We start from the raw sequence: 21,483 nt of genomic DNA, 5'->3' as shown, positions 1-21,483 counted from the left end.
GTTTGTTATTTGCTAAAGAGTTAAAAGATACTTACCTCTCGATGCAAACTACTAACACGTCCGTTCTTGCAATGCGAGATCATGTTGAAAATAATATAAATGAGGAGAATGTTGTCGTAGAGCCACATTGGAATAAAAACTATGAACCAGTTCCATTGTATTCTCTGATCGAGCCTCAAGACCAGCAAAATCAAAAATATGAGCAAATTAAACCACGTGAACAAGGCACGATGCAAAACTGCCATGGAAGACTTCTTGGAAATAACAATACGTAATCATGAAAAATTCTTCTGATTCCTGTACATCGATATTTGACAATTCTAACCTTCTATAGCACTAATGTGATAAATTCTAATGATAAACGTTATCTCTACTTTAACAACAAGCGATCAGTTTTAAATTTCTGTTTTATTGATATCAGTATCAAATAATACTTCAGAAAACCACAAGATAGCGCTGAATAAAAGCAATTATTATAAATGCGCCTTTAAAATTATCTCTTCTTCTGTCAATGTTATTCTTTCATGAAGCTACGTTTCTTTACTATGTGCGTGGAATAAAACATATATTTTTTGATATTCCGGGAAAAAGCAAGAGAAACGAATATGACACATAGGTAAGATAGAGAGAATTTATAATAGAAGTTTAATGTACAATTTATCCAAAAATTCAACATCTACACTTCTTAATAATAACGTGATCTCTTCATTTTTTTTATAGCTTTATATAATATATTTTTACAATTAAGTCGTCAATAAGTAAAATATTTTAGCAATTGTTCAATAAAATATTTTACAAGTGAGGATTTTGCTGTTATTTCATTACATGGTGCGATTCATCAATTTACAGCAATTTACAGTGACCTGTTACGTATTGTTCGTGTCATGTGTTATACATTCATGTTTTCCTTACTAGATAATTATATGTTGCTGCTTATCGGTGACCAATAGGATCGCTTGTAAGGATCATCGTAAGATCGGCACACACAGTCGCGTACCTTGTACATATTACGATTTCTGCAAAAAAGTAAAAAGAAAACAGAAAAAGAAAAAAGTAAGAATAGAATTTTTTATTTATATTGCTAGTTTTCCACCAAGAGACACAAGCGACACAAAAGTATTATTCTCTCTGTTGCTCATTGAATATCGAACAAAGACAGAGTGACTTGTGTCGATTTGTGTCAACTCGTGTCCTTTGCTGGAAAACATACATTATATATTATATTGTCTAGAGTTTTTATTTTATTCCGTTTGCTATATTATAATATTGTTGAAATTAATAATATAATACTATCAAAAAAAGTTGTATGTTATAATTCTGTGCGAGATAAAAGTTAAAAATAATTGCAAAGTGCCTACAGTCTCTAAGCCAGTTTGTTTTTTTCTTATAGAAGAGGAATTAAATATCAGTTACGTCATTGTCGAGTGATAATTAATCATACGATCCGCCGCTTCTTGATCAAGGATACGCCGATCTCTAAACGATTTATTCATCCAAGCAACATAATTGAGCAACGTTCAAGGTATTTTTCATTAAAGTGAACAACACAAACGAGATGACTGATTGCCAAGTACGTATATATACCTTGTATAAACTTTTGATAAAAACAATCTTTAGATAAGAATTTTAAAAATATGTGATTTTTTAAAAATAAGTTATTAAAAATTAAGCAGTAATTGTTTAGAAAGGTTTATCAAATGCGACTAGACATCCTTTATTTCATCAATACTTTACGCAAATTGCTTTCACAAATTATTGATCTTCTATTGAATTCACAACATTCAATATTAAATTATACTGAAAGATTTTCAAAATATATACATTAAACATGACATGCACATTATGCGTTGTATTGTTCAGTAAGATATAAGTTTAGAATTAAAACCATTTGTTATATAAATTCATAAACAAAATGAAAAAGAGTCAAAAAGCAATAATTAAAATATTGATTTCTTGATGGATTATGGATTTACACTTTTTATTTGTTTATATAAAATTTGAAAAATATTTCTGTGATTTATTTCTTGAGCACTAATAGATTCTAATTAACTTCCAAATTGTTCTAATTAAGTGTATATATTCGCGCCTTGGAGAAAAAAAAAAAAAATACAACTAAAACAACGGATTTAATTTTTACCTTTTTGTGCGTTCGCTAACTATAAGAAAGTAGTTACTGAATAATAATGAATGCTGATATGCAATAAAATGCCTGCAACTGTCTTATGTCACAGATGATAAAGACACGTTTAGCTTAACTTATTATTGCTTCTAGTAATGCAGCTATAAATACGTATGCCTAATGTCCCTATTCCGAAAACGCGAGAAGCCGGGTCTATTTTAATGAATTAGCAAGTCCGGAGTAGCAGTACGTCCCGTTGACCCCATGTTCGCGTAGACGCCGGCAAGTCGTCGTCCTGGCGAGAGTAGCGTCGCTCGCGACGCTTCAAACAGCTCGATTTCGTGAAATCGCGCCGATCGTCGTACCGCTCTAACGTGATCTCGCAATTCCGCATCAGACGTGTCGTTCGTTAACCTTTTCGCGCGTTTTATAATCCAGGTCCACGTGCGCCGTCGATCACGATGTCAAACGTACGAGCATTGGTAAGTCTGGCTTTGATCGAAATCGAAGGATCGCGTTTAACTTCACGAATGTTGCGAACACAATATCACCACGTGTTCGTTAAACAACACAGTGCTATTTGTACCTTTTGTGTTCTGCAGTAGGCAGCGGTTGGCGTTATATTAATTCTTATATAAGAAATATTCATATGGAGGTTAATCTACAAAAACTCCAAATTCAACAAAGAATCTAAAAATGTTTATAAAAATATTATGACCAAGTTTGCACTTTGAACGAGAAGGTTCTTTTTAACACCAAGAATGCTATGAAAATTTTATGTTTAGATGCTCCCAGTCTTGGCTGCGGTAGGAACAATAGTTGTTATAGGAGTAGCATTTAAAATATATAAATCCTGGAGTGAAAAGAAGAAAAAGTCTGCACCTATACTGCTGGTTGATCCAGTAGTCAAATATAGCCTGCCTCTAGTTCAAAAAGACATAATAAGCCATGACACAAGAAAGTTCAGATTTGGATTACCAACGCCAGATCATGTTCTGGGTCTGCCCATCGGTCAGCACGTGCATTTAACAGCAAAAATTGGAGAAGAGGTTGTAATACGTTCTTATACACCGGTTTCAAGTGACGACGATCGAGGCTATGTAGATCTTGTGATCAAGGTAAATGAAAAGATAATTTAAGACTGATCATAACAGGACAAAACGTATTTTTACTATAATTTGTATAATTAATTTACAGGTGTACTTCAAGAATGTGCATCCAAAATTCCCTGAAGGAGGAAAATTGTCTCAATACTTGGAAGAAATGAAAATAGGGGACACTATTGACTTCAGAGGTCCATCTGGTAGACTGGTTTACAAAGGAAATGGAAAAGTCGCTATAAAACTCCTTAGAAAGGAACCACCTGTGGAATATAACGTTAAAAAGGCAAATATACTCATCTGTTGAATATAATGACAGCCATATATTAATTTGTTCTTATCACAGTCAATTAAAAGCAATTTGGTGTATCTCTGAATTACATAAATAATAATTTTACGTTTCTGCAGATTGTCATGCTCGCTGGTGGCACTGGTATCACGCCGATGTTGCAGCTTATTCGCGCGATAATAAAGGATCCCACTGATGAAACTCAAACCTCTTTGCTATTTGCCAATCAAACGGAGAAAGACATTTTACTGCGAGACGAATTGGACGATATCGCCGAAAAATATCCGAACAAATTGAAACTTTGGTATACACTAGATACAAGTAGTGAAGGTTGGCCGTATAGTACAGGATATATTAGTACTAATATGATAAAGGATCGTATGTACCCACCATCGTCAGATACCATTGTATTGATGTGCGGTCCACCGCCTATGATCAATTTTGCTTGCTCTCCGAATCTCGATAAACTCGGCTACGATCCTAAATTGCGATTTGCATATTAATTTCTCGTTAAGATCGTAGATAGTTCGTGCATCGCCGGAGTTTATATGCTTTTAGTACTTCAGTGAAATTAAAGATGAGCTTTTGATGACTAAACGTATAATCGATTTCACACATTAAAGCAGGATTTCGAATAACATGGTAGCAGTCAGATTTATCTATGCAAAACTTTTTATCAAAACTCGACCATAAAGACATATACAGTATTGATTACCGATTGTAAACTTAAGAATTGATGTAATGCAGTTACATGTATATATTTATTTACATGAATTCAAAAATGTTTATAGGACAAAGGCTAAGCTTTCCCTCTTTTCTTTTTTTATTCTTGAAATATAGATCGTGATTCGCAAATAGCAAGATTCATAGTGGGATCAATCTTAAAAAAGATGGTTAAAAATAAATTTACGAAATGAATATGTCTATTTATGTGAAAAATATACTTTATTAAATCCTTTATCTATATACTGTTGTATAGTTAGCCTGTGTATATAAAAAATGGATGAATAAAGTATATTGCTAGGGATATTCATGTACAATATTGTATTTCAAAGCATTTATTGTTATTGAAACTAATATGTTGTTATAAAAAATTCTGAATACGTACAATGTGCTACTTATTTTGTAATACCTTATTTGCGAGAAATCGTAATAGAATACAATCCATACATGTATGACGTAATGTTTAAAAAATGTGATAGAATATATTCTGTAATTTCTTTAATTTGTGTAATTAGTACATTTATGTTAGCAAATGCAATATTGATAAATAACACGATGAAGTGATACTTCATTGATTTTTTTTTTATAATTAGTATTTTTTACTTCTGCCATAATTCCGCAATTGTATTTTGTACATAGCATTCAATCTCTCAGATTAATTAATTTGAAAGATCAAATATTGTGTAAAAAAAACAAACAATTGACGTAAAAAATACTAATATTTTTATTTTTAAATGATTAACAACGTCCTCTATCCTGTACGCGTTTCCTCGGAGCTGCGCGCAAAATATCATCCACACGTAATATCATTTCGGCGGCTTCGGCCGCGCTGACGAGAACTTGTCTCTTCACCACCCAAGATTCGGTGATTCCTAGCCGCTTCATGCAACCGATCTTGCCGAATTCCATGTCTGCAAAGTCGTACAAAAGAATTTTTACTTCGTGAAAGTTATTCAATAATCTATCACAAAAATATTCATATTACTGATGAGCTAGAAACTTACCCAATCCCATGGTGTTGCCGCCGGAATTATGCGCTGCTCTAAGCTCGCTGATCAATTGCGCAGAATCATAGCCAGCGTTGTCCGCAATAACTGTCGGCAGTTGCTGCAATGCCCGAGCGAACGCTTCCATTGCAACCGCCTCTTTGCCAGGTGTAGCCGCGGCTGCTCGCATAACAGCGCAAGCCATGATCATTTCGCTACATCCGCCACCGTAAACTATTCTCGATTCGCGTACTGTAGCGGATAAGACGCAGAGCGCATCGTGAAGCGATCTTTCCGCTTCGTCGATGATCTGTTGTGTTGCACCGCGGATGACAACAGTGCACGCTTCGCCCAACGGAACTCCAGAGAATCTCAGGAGTGTATCTTCTCCGATCATGACCTGAATATAAAACAGATAATTAAATTAACAAAAAACAAGTGTTCACAAAAACTTAGCATTGGCCTTGTAGCCCATTTATTCTACATATTAATTTTGTTAGAAACCTCAAAGCCAGAACCACATTATATTATTATAATTACATTATAATATAATAGAAAATTATAATCATATTACAGAATGTTTTCTTGGAACATCCCATACATATTCAATTATAAAAGTTTACCTGCTCAATAAGATCGCACTTCCCAAGTTTAACTAAATCTGGATTATCAAAGGTGCTGACTATCTCGCCGCCAGTGACAAGCGCCAGTCTTTCGATACCGTCGAAGTCTGCGTGCTCAATAGCCATAATTCCAGCATCAGCGAACAGTTGTTCTGGATAATTGTAAATCAACTGCCTATTAATGAAAACGTTGCATCCATGTTTCAGGATCTTGTCAACTTTATCCTGGGGAAATAAATAAAGCAGAAAATTATTGCTTACCAATTATGTTTTTAAGAATATGTATGAAAGTTGAAAAGTGCAAGTTTTATATATTACCTTCATTTTCTCCTTTTCTGCGGTCTCTAATTCTGCAATCTTCGCCATTGAGTCCACACGAACTCTAGAACCAAATACCTATAAACAAATATGTATAGTTAAATTTGTTTACTAAACAGTTGTGAAAAATATGCATAAGTAAAAGCATATACCTTGATTTTATCTGTATCCATCGGTGTATTAGCGATAAGGATGCGCGCATCAGATACTTTTTGCGGCTGATGTACACCCGGCTTCTTATCCAACAAGAATCCCTCGTCCAAGAAAGAATCGGCAAGCGTTGCACCACGTTTCTTTATAATTTGAATTGCGGACAGCTTACCAGAGCCTTTAAGACGCAACACTGCGTTAACTGCAAGCTTGCTAAAGTGTTCCTTATGTTGAGATAAGATCTTAGAGCTCAATGTTGTACGTGCAATATTAAGTAAATCTTCGCGGAAACGCTCGGGATCTGCAGAATTATCGGCAGATGCGTTTTTCAAAGCCTCTGCCGCCACATTTGTAGCATTCCTCCAACCACTAATAATAGTCTGTGGGTGGATCTTTTGATTTTCAATCAGTTTCTCCGCTTCTCGCAAAAGTTCAGCAGCTGCAAAGGAAGAATATTTTGAGTAATGTTTAAAATTAAATAATTCAAGAATACAAATAAGTAATAATGTTACACATACCAAGCACAGTAACTGAAGTAGTTCCATCTCCTACTTCATCATCTTGGACACGAGACATGTCTACCAAAATTTTGGCAGCAGGATTGTCAACGCCAATACTTTTGAGGATAGTAGCGCCATCATTGGTAACCTGTACTTGTCCTGCGGATCTGCCGTAAGACACAAGCATCTTGTCCATACCCTTAGGACCAAGAGTAGATTTCATCAAGTCCCCAATGGCTATTACTCCAATGAATGAACTCAATCTGGCAATCTCAGCCTTCTCCTCCTCAGCTTCATTCTTAAGGATACGTACTGGATTCAAGGAAACCTTTAAACAAAGTCAAATAAAACAATGACTTAATTATCTGTATGAAATACACAAATTCAAATACAGAATGACAAAGTATCCATTTTCAAACAATAACAACAACGTTAATTAATCAAGCGACACGGTATCTTGCGCCAAGTTTATTTGTGACAAACATAAAAAATCGAATTTGATTGAGAAAATTTAACTGCTAAATTTTATCACCGATACATAATGCAATCGGAATTATCATGCAATTATTTGTTCTTTTATTCAATGGTTTATTTAATTTCTTTTATTTTAATGACACACGTGCGCCATTTGTTATATCGCCGGAAGATAGATTCTTTATTAATCACTTTACTACAATCTTGATGTGAAAAAATTATAAGAGACTAATCGTGTTAATTACCATTGTGAATAAGTGCGCAGGATACTTTTATTCCCTTCAAGAAAATCACGCAAATTTGTTCCGAAACAAGAACGATTAATACACGCTGACACACGCCGACAACGAATGTTCCCGATTCAAGCAGCTACAGTCACGCTAAAACTTTGGGATCATTTCCATGAAGCGTTCAATTTGCTTCTTTACCGGCCAATAATTTGCTAAGTCTTGGACATAAAGAAACACGAGAACGAATTACAAATCTGAATGGAAACAGAGCATTAGGAAATAATCCAATCATATGTTAATATAAAGAAAACCATATTTGGCCATATTGCTGCGTTTTTCAAATGGAGTGCGCGATTGGTCATCTCTTCCACTTCTATTCATCTATTCACATGCAATATGCGTTACTGTGCATTAGTTGTGTAAATAGACTTTAGGTTAATTAACCTAAAACTTTGTATAATTTTTTAAGTGCGCATATTTTATATATTATGTATTTTATCCCATTTTTTATATAAAAATAAGGAACAAAAAAACTTTCCATAAAAAATTTTAATTTTTGTAAGTATTTTAATATTTTGTAGACCAATATTGTGTTATATTGTAGTTATCACGATTGAACAAAATGATATATAATAAGATATTTTTAATAAATAATTTTTTTTCAGATAAATAGGAACGTCATTAATGTGATATACACTGTGATATATGACAATTTATGATGTCGCTGACGGTGGATGCAATTCCATACATAGCTAAAAACGTAACTAAAACAGTTAAACAATTAAATTTAGACATTTTAAGACAGATAGAAGATGATCTTGATATAGATGAGAAGATCTCTATATTATTTTTGATAACAGAAGATTATACAAATGCATTTCACAATATCATTAATCTTTTCCAAAAAACAAGGACAGAAAATGCATACATAATTGCAAATTATGTAGAAAACTATCCAAAAAATTGGCAAGATAAAATCATGGAAGCACTATCTATTTTGAACAACAGAGAAGTGATAAGGAAACTGAACATACGATTTGACAAATTAGATTTATATTATGTTCCAAACATCAGATTATGTTCAAGAAATATAAATGTGATTGCAAAATGTTTATATAAATTATGTGAATCTTTAAACGAAAATGAACAGGAACTGTTATTAAGCTATGTCAAATCTGATATCTCTAATTATGAATCATTGCTGAACGATGTAAATTATCTTGAATTGCATATACTTTATTGGATGCAAGTTGGATATATTACAATTTCCAAAGGTATGTTTAATTTATTATTTAATATCCAAAAAGTTTGTGTGTGTGACAGTTTATCTACATGAATGTAGAAAATGTAGAATGAATTCTAAAATGTAGAAACTTTCTGATTATTCTGTTCTGAAATTATGTCAAAATGTACTTAAAAGTATTTTATGTACATAGAACAACATTTATTTTTTTTTTTAAAGCTATGATAAAACTTGAAGAGTGATAAAATGTAAATTAATATAAAAGTTTAGTTTTAGATAATTTATATAGTTTAGATAACCTTTATAAATACTACTTTATTTTATTTTGATTTGCTAAAAATTGATTTTAGTATATTCTTTCTCTGTATTTTATATATTCTACGTTATTGAATTTTTTTTTATATGAAAGACTTAAATATTTCTAAGAATATTATTTAAAAAACAATAAAGTTTTAAATTTAAAAAAATAAATAAATTAGGATGCAGTGAATTTAGCAATAAGCAGTACTGAATTTTGATTACAGGAATGTTATGGTATTTTATATTTACATTTTCCATGTTCCATTTTAGATAAAAAATCAAAAATGAAAAATTTATTAAAACATTTGGAAAAATTTGAGGATTCTAAAATAATCTATTTGGATTTGCAAAAATTTGAAAATTCTTTAAATGTTGTTGATAATCATGGTTCTCTTGGGACAAATGGCAAAAATCATCTTCAACCAATTTCCTTAGAAGAGCGATCTTTTACAGAAGAGCATTCTTATTGTGAAAAGAAGTTTATTGATAGTGGATTGTGTGTTATTATAAATCAAATGTATTTTGAAAAAGAGGTACTGATGTTGATATATATAAAAAATTATATATGTTATTCTATATATATATATTATATTTTCAGTATGAAACACGATTTGGCACAAACACTGATTGTACAAATCTATCTGAAACATTTCAAAAGTTTGGGTTTAAAATTGTAATATATACAAATTTGAAAAGAGAAGAAATGTTAAACAAAATGAAAAATATTTCAAAAGACCATGGTAATAATTACGATTGTTTATTTCTCTGCATTTTAAGTCATGGATATAAAGGTAAGGATAATATTTTAATAAGATTAACAGTAACTACATGCAATATAGCAATCTAAAAAATTTAGCTTTGCATGCATTGAAATATATAAGATATGTATGTTCAAAAATTAAACAATGAGAACATTACAAATTTATTAATTATTCTTTAGTTAATGATGTTGAAGTAATTAGTGTTTATTTAATGATTGATAAATAATGAATTTATATTACAGGAGGCGTAATGGCATCAGATGAGAAAGAAGTTTCATTGGAAGCAATTGAAAAAGCTGTTTGTTGCATGGAGTTAAAAGATGTTATTAAAATTGTTCTTATTCAAGCCTGTCAAGGAAAGATTCGAGGTAATAAAGCAAAAATTAAATTTTTATAAATTTCTATAAAAGCAAAAAGAATACATATTTGAAGAAATTAAATAGAGGAATGCATCACAAAAGAAAGTTTTAAGCATTGTTTGTATTCAAAACTTTTTCATATTTTTAAAAGACAAAAAATTTTCTGAAAACTTTTTGTATTGCATAATGTTTAAATTTTCTATATATACACACACGCGCGCACGCGCGCGCGCACACACACACACACACACACACACACACACACAATATTTAAAAATAAATCTCAATATACTTATTTAATGGCAAAATATTATTTGAAGTATATTGTAATAGATTTTATTTCCAGGAAGTATAAATAATCGTCTAGCAACAGATGGTTTATCTGATCCTGAACATATATCAGCAGATATACGGCAATTTACAAACTTTTTCATATTTATGTCGACAATGCAAGGTTTCCTCTCAATACGTCATAAAGAAAAAGGTAAACAATCATTTTTATTTCTTATATTTATTTCTTTTTACCAAATTATCTTTTCTTAATTTACCTTGCAATCTTCACTAGTCTATTAATGTTACTGATTGTTGACTGTCAATATGTAATAAAATAAAATTTCGAAAAATATATGATAGAAATATATGGTCTAATATTCTATAATTTGTTTTTCAGGCTCATGGTTCATACAAGAAGTTTGCAATGTTCTCAAAAATTATGGGAATCAGCTTACTTTCTTTGAATGTGTTAGAAAAGTAATGATGTCCGTGCAAGAAAAGAGAGGAACATTAGATGGGAATCATGTTGCACAGTTACCAGAGATACGTCAGGATCGTTTGCATGTAGATTTTCAATTAAAAAGTAAGTCTAACTAATTATATTTTATATATATATATATATATATATATTTATATATATATATATATATAAAAATGAGAAAAATTTATCTTTATGGATCAATTTTTTAAAATATGAGAAGAGATAAATGTTACAGTGTAATAAAAATTAAGTATATAAATTTAAATTGATAAAGTATTAGGTTAGTGCAAAAATCTGTTTATTGTTTCTTCATGAATTTATAAATAAAGTTTATAATAAATTTATAATAAAATGTATCATAAACTCATTAATTATAAATAAAGTTATTATTTTCCATTTTAAAAGCTTAGATTTTTTAAATCAGATATATAAAAACTTCTTTCTATAGGAAAAGGTGCATTAAAGCCGATGGCGATTTAATTAATTTTGATTTTATTTCTAGATCTTTATCATTTTTAAATTATTATAATATATTAATATGTATTGCTGTGTCTTATTGAATTGATGCATGCATCAGTTATCACACGTATTACAAAAAAATACAAAAATTCGAAGATGGACATAAGACTGAAACCAGCAAACAATCCTAGTAAACCACCAAATGATGCTGAAAATATTAAGCAAATTAATATCGTTATTGAATTTCTTATTATATATAGATTATAGACGTTTATATTTTATAATTTTATATAATATGTTTATCTTACCAAACAAATTGCGCCAACTATAATTAACTGACCGTCGAAATTGAAAACCGACCAAATCGTTGAAGAATACATGTATTATACTATGATTTTGTATGCTAAAAGCGTTACTGCAAGAATATATTTAAATTTAGCAAAATTTTAGACCATTAATGCCGTTAATTTATTAAATAGAAATATAAATATATTTATTAAATATTTAATTCAGAAGAACTGAAAATACTGATGCAAATTAAGATCAATTATACTCAATAAAAATTAATTTAAAATTCTTGAAAATAGTAAAAAATGAAACTTTGAATATTTAACTAAATTACATTTTTACCGAGGGTTTTTTGAAAAACTGCCATTGTTATAATAAACAGTAGGATCGAGAGCCCCAGCGGAGCTCTCTATGGGGTAACGAAATAGTGTACAGTCCGGTATGCATCCGCAAGGTCCTCTGATATTATGTGTTTTTGGTAGATTTTTGTAATCTTGCTTCAATTCTGGCCATGAAGTATCGAAAAGCGCTGTAAAAGATACATAAAGCAACATACTCGAAATGTTGTGTGAAATGATATAATATATTTGTAACTTTTGTACACCTAATCTTATTCTCTGCTTGCCAATTCAAATTCAAAAATCATTTCCCTAAAATCATTTTTAATGCAAGATTTTTTTTTATTGTATTTGTTTTCATAAAATATTATAACTTGAACCTAAATTACATTGTTATAGAGAAATTGGACTTTAGCATGTATGGGATTAATATTCTTGCCTCTGTTCTTGCTCGATTAAAATAGAAGCATTAAAGTAGCATTGAATTTTGCTAAACACAATATACATTTGAAAGTTTCGGAATTAAGTAATTAAACCTTTAGATGTATGTATGTACTTACGCACTTACACTTATATTTCTTCAGGCATTTGATGTCTCTAAGATTACACACTCTGGTACCTGAAGTAAAGTATTTACTTTTTATTTTAGTGTTCCATATACACAGTGATGCGTGTATTGCAGGGGAAATTGAAGATTTCACAATAACTAATTACAAAATATCATTTCATACATGTTAATCATTTTAAGTGTTCTATTCTATTTTGCTAACTATTAATATTTGTTTTGTGCACTTTCAATTACAGTATTGCTGACGATAAAATGGACAATACAACCACATTAATAAAAAAGAAAAAATTAAGAATATGTGGTTTAATTTATATGAATTCTATACAAATATTTAAAACAATTGATAAGTTTTGTCTGAAAGAACAATTGTCTTGTCTAACATTGTAAGATCATATTTTCATGAGTGAAAATTTATTCTTTGATAATAGATTTCACAATAGAATAGAACATAGATGTTTATATATAATAAGTTTTTTTATATAAGCAGTAATTTTCATTATCATTATTTGTGTGTTTCTGAATTCACACATTCTGTATACTTACTATTTTGTGGAAAGTAATAAGGGATGCAACCGCATTTTGCCCTTACAATGCTAGCTCGACATTCTGCAAGGCAGTTGTGATACGAATATGTTATATAAGTTAAATTCCTCTCTTTGACATTTTGAAATATTACTTTATCATCTTCTTCGTTAAATATGCACTGTCGCGTAGAAATCGCCGAATTCTTCACTTCGGGTGTTGAATACATTTCCGAGGGATTGACGCTTAAGAAATGTTGATTATTTAATTGTACCAATTGAATTTCAGAATTAAAATCCGGATAATCGAATGAGTAATGTATCATGACCTGCAATATACAATATATTTACTTATGAAATTTATAGTTGAAAAAATCAGTTATACAAATATATTAAAGTGATTTTAAATAATATAGATAAGTGAAAATAAAATTAATTAATTTACCTTTACTCCATATGCTCCAATAATTGCAGCATGATAATCACTAGGTTCAGAATTTGCAATTATAGTCATGCCAGTCTCAAAACCACAAGCGGCAGATTTTACCATACTATAACAAAAATTTATATTAATCAAAAAATACAGCACAGCACTTCTTTCTATTGATATTATTCTTCTTTTTTATTTCTTTCTTTTTCTATATAAGACAGCCTCAAATACTTCTTAAATTCTAAATATCGCCTATCTAATGTAAAATTCAACCCTGAGAAAATGTTTATACTTGTCGGATGATATCGTCTCGTCTGGATAAGTAAAATAATTAAAACTGCAGCACAAGCCGTCTCGCGATAAACTTGGCTTGAAGAATCTATCACATCGATCAGCTGTACCTTTCCATTTGCATATTGTTAAAAAAGTACTACAGTTATGTGTTATCTGAAAAAAGTCACTGTAATTAGCTTTTTTGAAACTTTTTGTAAATCCTGAAACTCGAAATAAATATGAACACAGATTTATTAGTGTATTAATAACATTTAATATAATTTAATTAATTGATATATTTTTAACACAACATTTCATTTTTCTTTCGCATTTTTTTTTAATTGTTTTGTCATTATAAACGATATAACAACTAATATTTCAATTATTGTATAATAATTGTAATTTATGTATAAATTTATATAAAACAAAATAACAATAGTATTTAAAGTAATTTTTTAAATCAAGCGCAAAAATAACATAAAGTTGGCAATAGTGTATCGAGATACGATTCTCGCGTACTTTTCTATCGAAATCCGGATAAAGAAGTGCAGTTATTTTCCAAACGCAGGCATGAACGTATCGTAAGTTTAAACATTTTAATTTTGATTAATTTGCGTAATAATTAAAATTTATGAGCAATTTTGGATACGATTCAAACAATGTCAAATATTCCGGTTTTGTGTATATAAAATATAATATGTAATAATATTTGTTTTGCGATTTCTCGAACAAAAATTTTGGTTTGCGGAATTCAAGGGTTAGTTTTCTAGTAAATGTTGAATACTTTTGTTTTGTACGATTACAGTGTTTTTTGGTGTCGAATATCACATATCATAATTGGCTAAAATGTCGCGATGAGATTCAAATGTTTCTTATACGCTTTTCAACGAACTACAATAATTAATAATGTTTTATTAAATATTTGTAAAAGTTCAGATTTTGGCTAGTTGTGCCAATTCACGAATTCGCGTAACGCTTATGTTAGATATATCGATGTTACTCATGCCATCTTCCGGTCATCATGACCTTTACATACATAAGTTCGGAATATAGAGCGCGAACGTGTCGTATTAATCGTATGTTTATTCCGTATGTTTATCAATCCGTATCAAAAGTATACAAGTCCGAATTTTTGCCAAAAACATCGATTAAAAACGGGTGATTGCCGAAACGTAATGTTTATCGCGAGTGTTCACGTTAATCGTGAATACTCGCGTTCATCGGTTAATTCGTCGCTAGTTCGGTACGTAGTTTATAACCCTAAAAAGTACACATTTTAATGTCATAAATACAGTATGTATTACTAAATAAACACACGATGTGCTTTCTATTAAATATAATATGTGAAAAATTGAGCTCGTTGGAATTAAATTGAGTACGAAAAGTTACTATGCGCATGTCTATAGTCTGCAACTTCGGACGGCAGAACCGCCATTTTAAAGATGATCATTGTTTATTTTGCTCATTTTAAATACGTGTACAGCAGCAGTATTATCTATAATTATGTGCGCAAGGGCAATACAGTGTGTATCTTTATCTCACGTTTGCGTTACGATATAATAAATTTATAATATAAATCCGTAAAAAGTGAAAGTGAAAGTGAAATACGACCAACTACAATAAGTGTGAGTTTCCGATACATAAGTATTCATCAATTTTCGATGGATCTGATTGCGAACAACCAACCAGAACCAAAGCAGAATCTGCAGCGGTTGAAGTACTACAATGCTCCAGTTAGTGAGTATAATTATTTAAATATAATTGTGTAACACGCATACACAATGGTGATCATATATTTATAAAATTTTTTATTAATACAAGATGTTTAAAAATATTTATTGAAACGTTTTATAAAAATTATTCTTCCAACTTATTGTATGTGCTTGTTTTAATTAAACTAAAAATGATTTAATAAAACAAATATAAATAAATAAAATAATATACATAAAATATATAATTATTTATATATATATTGATTTTTTTAGGTATAGCCGAAAAGCATACTTGGCTAGAGTACAACGATTGGTGAGTAAATTTATTTAATACATTTGCGTTACAATCACGCAAAATATTGATATCTTTTATTGTTTATGTCAATATTGTTTTGTCAATATTGCTTATGTGCTAAAAACTGTGCTTCAACAATCACATTTTTATTGATTTGCAATTACACAAGTAAATAATAAAATTATCTTATCATTACTTTAATAGTAAGCAATGTTTAATTTCATACTAATTATGTTTTGCAATTTATTACAGTTGAGTCGTAAAACTTTTACAAAACTTTGGAAATATAAATTATTCAAACATATATATATAGAAAAGAAAATTTTATGTAGATATAAATAATAAAAAATGGAATTTAGGAATTAAAATTTTGAAAATATTTTGAGAATATAACGTTAAATACAATTTCAATGTGCACAAATACATTTTTTATTTAATCTTATTACATAATAAGTATAACTGTTTAATATTTCTACAAAAAATAAGAAAAATTGTCAAAGTCTAATTTTAAATGCACAATTTATTGATATGGCAAAATATTGGTAATGATATTGATACAATTGTTTATTTAACAATTGATATAATCAATTCGTTTTTGTGACATGCGTTTCACCAATCGGTCCTCATTTTTTGCTAAGCTTATTAACATCGTGACATTCTTACAATTTGACTAAATATACGATTGAAGTATTAAATATCTTATTGCTTCAAATCAAACGCATTTAAGTTTGGAAAGAGACATTAGTGTTGTCATTTATAGAACCGGATACTCGAGTAGACAGGTATTACACGGATACCCGATTATCTAGGATATTACTTGACTACCCATCCGGAAATATAATTCCCTATTCGAAATATAATAATTGCATACATATTGCATTGTAATTGCATTGATAATACAAAATTATCGCATATAATCGTATTACATATAAAAAAATAATATAAATAATAAATTATAAATTATGAATTTTTATAATGTTATTTTCTACATGTAATACGATTATATACGATAATTTTGTATTAATTATGCAACTACAATGCAATACATGTGTGTAATTATTATATTTTGAATACCCGGTTAGCCGGTATTGATAGCACTATTAGACACAATTCTTAGGACATGCGTATTGTGAAATTATGTGGAATATTTTAATTATTGCAAGTATTATCAAATCAAATTAACAAATCTTATCAAATCTATCCGGGAATCTCGTAGCAGCATTGTGCACGTATATGCGACGATAAAATATTTTTAGTACGCACCAAGTTTAACACTTCGATAATAGACAATTTATTGTCATCTATAATGTCTTGTAGACGAGTAAGATTTCTTTCAACGTCCGCATTGGATCCGAATATTCCCGGTATTATCAATTCATTCATCAACCGCATCTCTTGAATTAAAGATTCTTTCGAGACATTAGCTGGTGTCTTTCTGTAAAAAAATGCAATTAAGATAGTCGGAAGAAAAATCACTCTCTAAATAACTCTTATTTACAAACGTGAAACGCGCCTAATACTCACAAATTCTCGACAAAGTTCTTAGTCAGGTTATAAGACATGCGATTAATATCGCATACCGTTATTGCGGGAAACGGATAATTCCATATACCATGATGCGTCGATTCGATGACTGTCAGGGTAGGATGGGAGGAGTAATAACTCCAGGACTTATCAATTAAAGCGAGAGCACAGGATAACGACGCAAGTACAGCTATTGCCCAAATAATCCTATAAATATTTGCCGATGATACATTCGTAATTGTCGCCGTTTTAATTTCATTAAATACAAAATTTATGCATACGTATATAAATTGGGAGAAATGTTTTTGCAAACATCTAACAACATTTTTTTTATTGTTTACAAAATTATTACTTTTTCAAATAATTTGATGAATTTGTAGTTTCAAAATATGCCTTATTTTATGTCTTAAAATATGATTTATGCAATTAATTATAATTTATCATAATTTAGTATCTCTATTTTTTTTTTTTTTTTCTGTAATATCTATTTTTTTTTTAATTTTTTTAAATGTACATTTTTGTACATTTTTAATTTTTTTTATGTTAAACATGATGTTTGTATAAATAATCCTCAATTTATAATTGTGTTATTATTGCGCGTTATAAATCTCGTTATTTTTAATCTTGACTAACTTTTACATTAAAAAGCTACAGTACATATATTGTAGCAGAGCTCAAGTAAAACCCATTTTCTATTATTCTCCAATTTTAATTTATTTGTTTCTGTTTATGTTCGAAACATAATTCAGTGTTTCAAGAACAATGCGAGAAAGAAAGTTTATTTTATGGATATTTACATAGAGTTACAGAACTCAATATGGATAAATTGGCAATAAGAAAAATCTTACTGCTTAAATATAGTAAATGAATATTTCATTGTATACTCCATTCGATCGCACAGTTCGTCAGATCCTTGCTATAATTTTGTGTATCGTAGTATTGTTTTATATACATATATAAAATATCTACATTCTTCTTTTTAAAATAATGTTCATCGCTCATCGCATGTCGCGAGAAATTGTGAATATAATGTTGTTCCAATCATTTTCAGAATATCTGATGAGCTATAATGTTCTGTTAAATTGCCTGCTTTTGCAGCTGAGCACTTACTGTGACATAAAAGTTAAATGACAAAGATACTCTTTGCTTTTGCCTTTTTGTGTTTAATATATCGATTGCAAGGTTACAATATTGAAATGTTTACATAGTATGATGTTTCGAGCATTATGTGCACTAAATTTTTGTCTTTTATTGTTTGTTTATTATTTTCAATTACTAGGAAAAGTCACACATGAAAAGAAAAAGGACATTTAATCAAATCCTTTAAAAAATATTTTTTATTTTTTGATTTTTTTCCATACTAAAGTGTTTTAAAATATTTTAATCCAGTATACATAACAGATATTGAAAAATGTTTTTTATCTTATAAGAGATTAATGCTCAAAACATAATCATACAGTTTAAATGTGTCAATATTATAATTTTGTTTAATCAAATTAAATTTAATAAATTGAAAAGTTTTTAATGAGAAAATAAGAAAAGATAGGGCAAGCATTTCACTCGGTCGTAAAAATAATTCGAACAGGATTAGTTAACCATTAATTAATTAATACACATACAAGACAAGATTTGATGACAAGATAAAATTTTTTTAAATATGCAAAAGTTACAGTAATTTTATTTTGAATAAATTATCTTAATTAAAAATGTGTAAAATTAAATATTAAACAGGTGTAGTTTAATGAATGCATAGCATAGAGATGTTATCAACATCCCTCTACAATCTTTCTATCTAATTGAAATTTTTACATTTCTACATTAATATTCTACATTGCATTTTTTATGACAATTTTGGGCGTAATAATATCTAAATTTTACGTGAAATATCACAACAAAATCGCGCTCTTATTGCTATATTTACTGCTGAAATTAAATTCGTGATAAAGGACCCCGCACAAAACCACGGGAAATTGCATTTTGGTCAAATTTTTTGAAACTCTGGGGATCGATAGTTTATGATCTCCTGAGAAAAGTCTGTGAGTATGAAGCCCCACAAATCAAATGTTGGGCCTCTAGAATCATTGGAAGGGTCAAAAACTGCCCAAAATCGTTTATTTTAAGTAAATGAGTTATCAACTGTATTGCTCTTACCTGCTTATCTGCGATTGTGTTCGAACATGTATGACAGTTAAAATATGTGAAAATGTGTGTGTGTATAGGTGTGTGTGTGTGTGTGTGTGTGGTGTACGTATGTGCGTGCGTAAGTATTTAAATGATAAGTTCAATTGTTTCTAAAATGTGATAAACATGTATGGTTTAGAGCATGGAAGGGATCAAATCCGCTATTGAGAGGTCTATTATTGAGAGATTCCATTGTACATATAATACGCATGTGTTACCGCCGGTACCTCATGTTTTTCACGCCAATTGAACTAGCATTTATGTCTTTGTTCTTTATGTCTACTTTAGTAATTACATTAAATACGCTCGCACGCACGCACACACATCCACAAATCCATACCCACACTCACCCACCCACAAATCCATACCCACACTCACCCACCCACCCACTCACACACACACACACACACACACACACACACACATTTTCATATATTTTAACTGTACATGTTTGAACACAATCGCAGGTAAGCAGGTAAGAGCAGTACAGTTGATAACTCATTTACTTAAAATAAACGATTTTTGGCAGTTTTTGACCCTTCCAATGATTCTGGAGGCCCAACATTTGATTTGTGGGGCTTCATACTCACAGACTTTTCTCAGGGGATCATAAACTATCGATCTCCAGAGTTTCAAAAAATTTGACCGAAATGTAATTTCCCGTGGTTTTGTGCGGGGTCCTTTATAAGCCTTCTTTTAAAGTTGCTAATAACAAAATATTATTTTTACTAACTTCAACTAGAAATTAATTTAATTAAAAATTATTTCTATAATAAAAAATATATTTTCTTTTAAAAGCAAAGTGTGCGTAGTCGAGTTGAAAAGCATTTAGAAAATTGAATTATTAATATGAGTTGACTAAGATCGACTTCGGTAAATGTGTTAAAAGAATATTTTGTGAATGTATGTTAATAATATTAAATATATAAGTATATAAATAATTAAGGAGGCTATACATACCGTTCCGTTTTAGTGCGCTGAGTTTGACTGATATACTTGTAACCATGCAATCCGGTTTCGTGACAAAATTCGGCAGCCTGCTTCTTCAGAATAGTCCAAAATTTTGCTTCTGTTATTGGCAGTTTTTCTTGACTTTGCATCTTGACCTTTTTCATGTTTAACTGAATGATTATTAAACGTACACACACATACGCGAATTTTGATATAATAATCTAACGAGAAGAGCGCAAGTAAAAATGCGGCGTGACACGTTCTTCTCGCAGGTACGTTAAAGCGTTAACTGTTTCGTTATCAGACCGAGCGAAGGTATGTAGTGCAACAATACATACGATGTGGGCATAAAAAATTCATTCGACCTTCCCTCGATCGGCGCGCGATAATTTCAACTTTTCTAGTCGCGATTTTATCGTGCAATTAATTATTAAGCAGTGAGGTTGTCAAAGCCCAACTAATGTACATTACGGATTCTCGTGCCATTTGTGATTATGCCTCGAATTGTAAAGCTTCGTTTACATTTCGCGGACACAAAATACTTGTCTGCCGTCGATGAATATTAATGAATATTAGCGCGTTTGCTATACATTCAAGGGACAATGTATCGAGCTTGCTAAATGTCATTATACACAAATGTAGGCATAATACATGTGTTTTATGTACCAGTGTTTTTCTAGAAGTAATTGCCACTTTTTTTTTCATTACATACAGGATATCTTAGTTTAATCTTTTTTGATTTGATTGTCTCTGAAAATAATTATTTCAAAAAATCAACAAAAAAAGACTATGAATCAAAAGCACGGATATCGAGGTGTAAAAGATATTACGAATTAAAACAAAATAAAGAACGAAATATTTTTTGCGTTCCGACATCCTGCGCTTTTGATTTATAAACTTTTCTGTTCTTCAAAAACCATTTATTATATAATTTAAAAAATATATGGGATTAAAGTTGGCCTTGATTTAAAAGATTTAATTTCAGAAAATTTTAACAAATCTTAATAAATAGCT

The 21,483-nt window shown here is 30.0% G+C and overlaps 4 protein-coding genes across 9 annotated transcripts; 2 read left to right on the top strand and 2 right to left on the bottom strand.

The window, feature by feature from the left end:
• The first annotated feature begins 464 nt into the window (after positions 1-464).
• LOC105678425 (NADH-cytochrome b5 reductase 3) lies at positions 465-4,618 on the top strand. 3 transcript variants are annotated; one of them, XM_067358673.1, is made up of 6 exons: positions 465-616; positions 916-1,053; positions 1,391-1,522; positions 2,905-3,237; positions 3,317-3,505; positions 3,628-4,618. In XM_067358673.1, exons 4-6 carry the CDS (start codon positions 2,905-2,907, stop codon positions 4,009-4,011), a joined length of 906 nt encoding a protein of 301 aa, XP_067214774.1. In that variant the 5' UTR covers positions 465-616; positions 916-1,053; positions 1,391-1,522; the 3' UTR covers positions 4,012-4,618. The 3 variants fall into 3 exon arrangements, with proteins under 3 accessions (XP_067214774.1, XP_012233198.1, XP_012233189.1); XM_012377775.2 differs by having other exon boundaries at positions 1,391-1,570; XM_012377766.2 differs by lacking the exons at positions 465-616; positions 916-1,053; positions 1,391-1,522 and adding an exon at positions 2,070-2,601.
• Positions 4,551-7,683, bottom strand: CCT2 (chaperonin containing TCP1 subunit 2). The gene is made up of 7 exons (XM_012377754.2): positions 7,528-7,683; positions 6,827-7,136; positions 6,311-6,747; positions 6,159-6,236; positions 5,841-6,065; positions 5,236-5,617; positions 4,551-5,142 (listed from the first exon to the last, which is right to left on the bottom strand). The coding sequence occupies exons 1-7, from the start codon at positions 7,528-7,530 to the stop codon at positions 4,970-4,972; spliced, it is 1,608 nt and encodes a 535-aa protein (XP_012233177.1). The 5' UTR covers positions 7,531-7,683; the 3' UTR covers positions 4,551-4,969.
• A 207-nt stretch (positions 7,684-7,890) lies between these two features.
• On the top strand, positions 7,891-15,850 carry LOC105678455 (caspase-3). 4 transcript variants are annotated; one of them, XM_012377821.2, is made up of 8 exons: positions 7,897-8,070; positions 8,178-8,786; positions 9,326-9,588; positions 9,654-9,846; positions 10,059-10,184; positions 10,522-10,659; positions 10,846-11,031; positions 15,792-15,850. In XM_012377821.2, the coding sequence occupies exons 2-8, from the start codon at positions 8,228-8,230 to the stop codon at positions 15,833-15,835; spliced, it is 1,509 nt and encodes a 502-aa protein (XP_012233244.2). In that variant the 5' UTR covers positions 7,897-8,070; positions 8,178-8,227; the 3' UTR covers positions 15,836-15,850. The 4 variants fall into 4 exon arrangements, 3 of the variants coding, with proteins under 3 accessions (XP_012233244.2, XP_067214765.1, XP_012233252.2); XM_067358664.1 differs by lacking the exon at positions 15,792-15,850 and adding an exon at positions 11,432-11,832; XM_012377829.2 differs by lacking the exon at positions 7,897-8,070 and having other exon boundaries at positions 8,178-8,272; positions 8,425-8,786.
• Positions 11,405-20,887, bottom strand: LOC105678465 (sodium channel protein Nach-like). The gene is made up of 10 exons (XM_012377843.2): positions 20,479-20,887; positions 17,338-17,544; positions 17,077-17,248; positions 13,826-13,980; positions 13,549-13,654; positions 13,126-13,432; positions 12,583-12,633; positions 12,019-12,205; positions 11,697-11,803; positions 11,405-11,596 (listed from the first exon to the last, which is right to left on the bottom strand). Exons 1-10 carry the CDS (start codon positions 20,631-20,633, stop codon positions 11,463-11,465), a joined length of 1,581 nt encoding a protein of 526 aa, XP_012233266.1. The 5' UTR covers positions 20,634-20,887; the 3' UTR covers positions 11,405-11,462.
• Positions 20,888-21,483: the final 596 nt, after the last annotated feature.

Source organism: Linepithema humile, chromosome 7, assembly GCF_040581485.1.
Source record: "Linepithema humile isolate Giens D197 chromosome 7, Lhum_UNIL_v1.0, whole genome shotgun sequence".
Lineage (NCBI taxonomy): Eukaryota > Metazoa > Arthropoda > Insecta > Hymenoptera > Formicidae > Linepithema > Linepithema humile.
This window is presented reverse-complemented; position numbering and strand designations above follow the sequence as displayed.

Coding starts and splice junctions, on each gene's coding strand:
- LOC105678425 (XM_012377766.2), top strand. CDS start 2,581: ATGTCAAACGTACGAGCATTG. Junction 3,238..3,316: donor ATGTAGATCTTGTGATCAAG/GTAAATGAAAAG, acceptor ATTAATTTACAG/GTGTACTTCAAGAATGTGCA. Junction 3,506..3,627: donor TGGAATATAACGTTAAAAAG/GCAAATATACTC, acceptor ACGTTTCTGCAG/ATTGTCATGCTCGCTGGTGG.
- CCT2 (XM_012377754.2), bottom strand. Junction 6,748..6,826: donor TACTTCAGTTACTGTGCTTG/GTATGTGTAACA, acceptor CTTCCTTTGCAG/CTGCTGAACTTTTGCGAGAA. Junction 6,066..6,158: donor CAGAAAAGGAGAAAATGAAG/GTAATATATAAA, acceptor TTATTTCCCCAG/GATAAAGTTGACAAGATCCT.
- LOC105678455 (XM_012377821.2), top strand. CDS start 8,228: ATGATGTCGCTGACGGTGGATGCAATTCCATACATAGCTAAAAACGTA. Junction 10,660..10,845: donor AATACGTCATAAAGAAAAAG/GTAAACAATCAT, acceptor TTTGTTTTTCAG/GCTCATGGTTCATACAAGAA. Junction 11,032..15,791: donor TGTAGATTTTCAATTAAAAA/GTAAGTCTAACT, acceptor TGATTTTTTTAG/GTATAGCCGAAAAGCATACT.
- LOC105678465 (XM_012377843.2), bottom strand. CDS start 20,633: ATGAAAAAGGTCAAGATGCAAAGTCAAGAAAAACTGCCAATAACAGAA. Junction 13,981..17,076: donor TTATCGAAGTGTTAAACTTG/GTGCGTACTAAA, acceptor GACTTTTTTCAG/ATAACACATAACTGTAGTAC. Junction 13,433..13,548: donor TTGGAGCATATGGAGTAAAG/GTAAATTAATTA, acceptor TGTATATTGCAG/GTCATGATACATTACTCATT.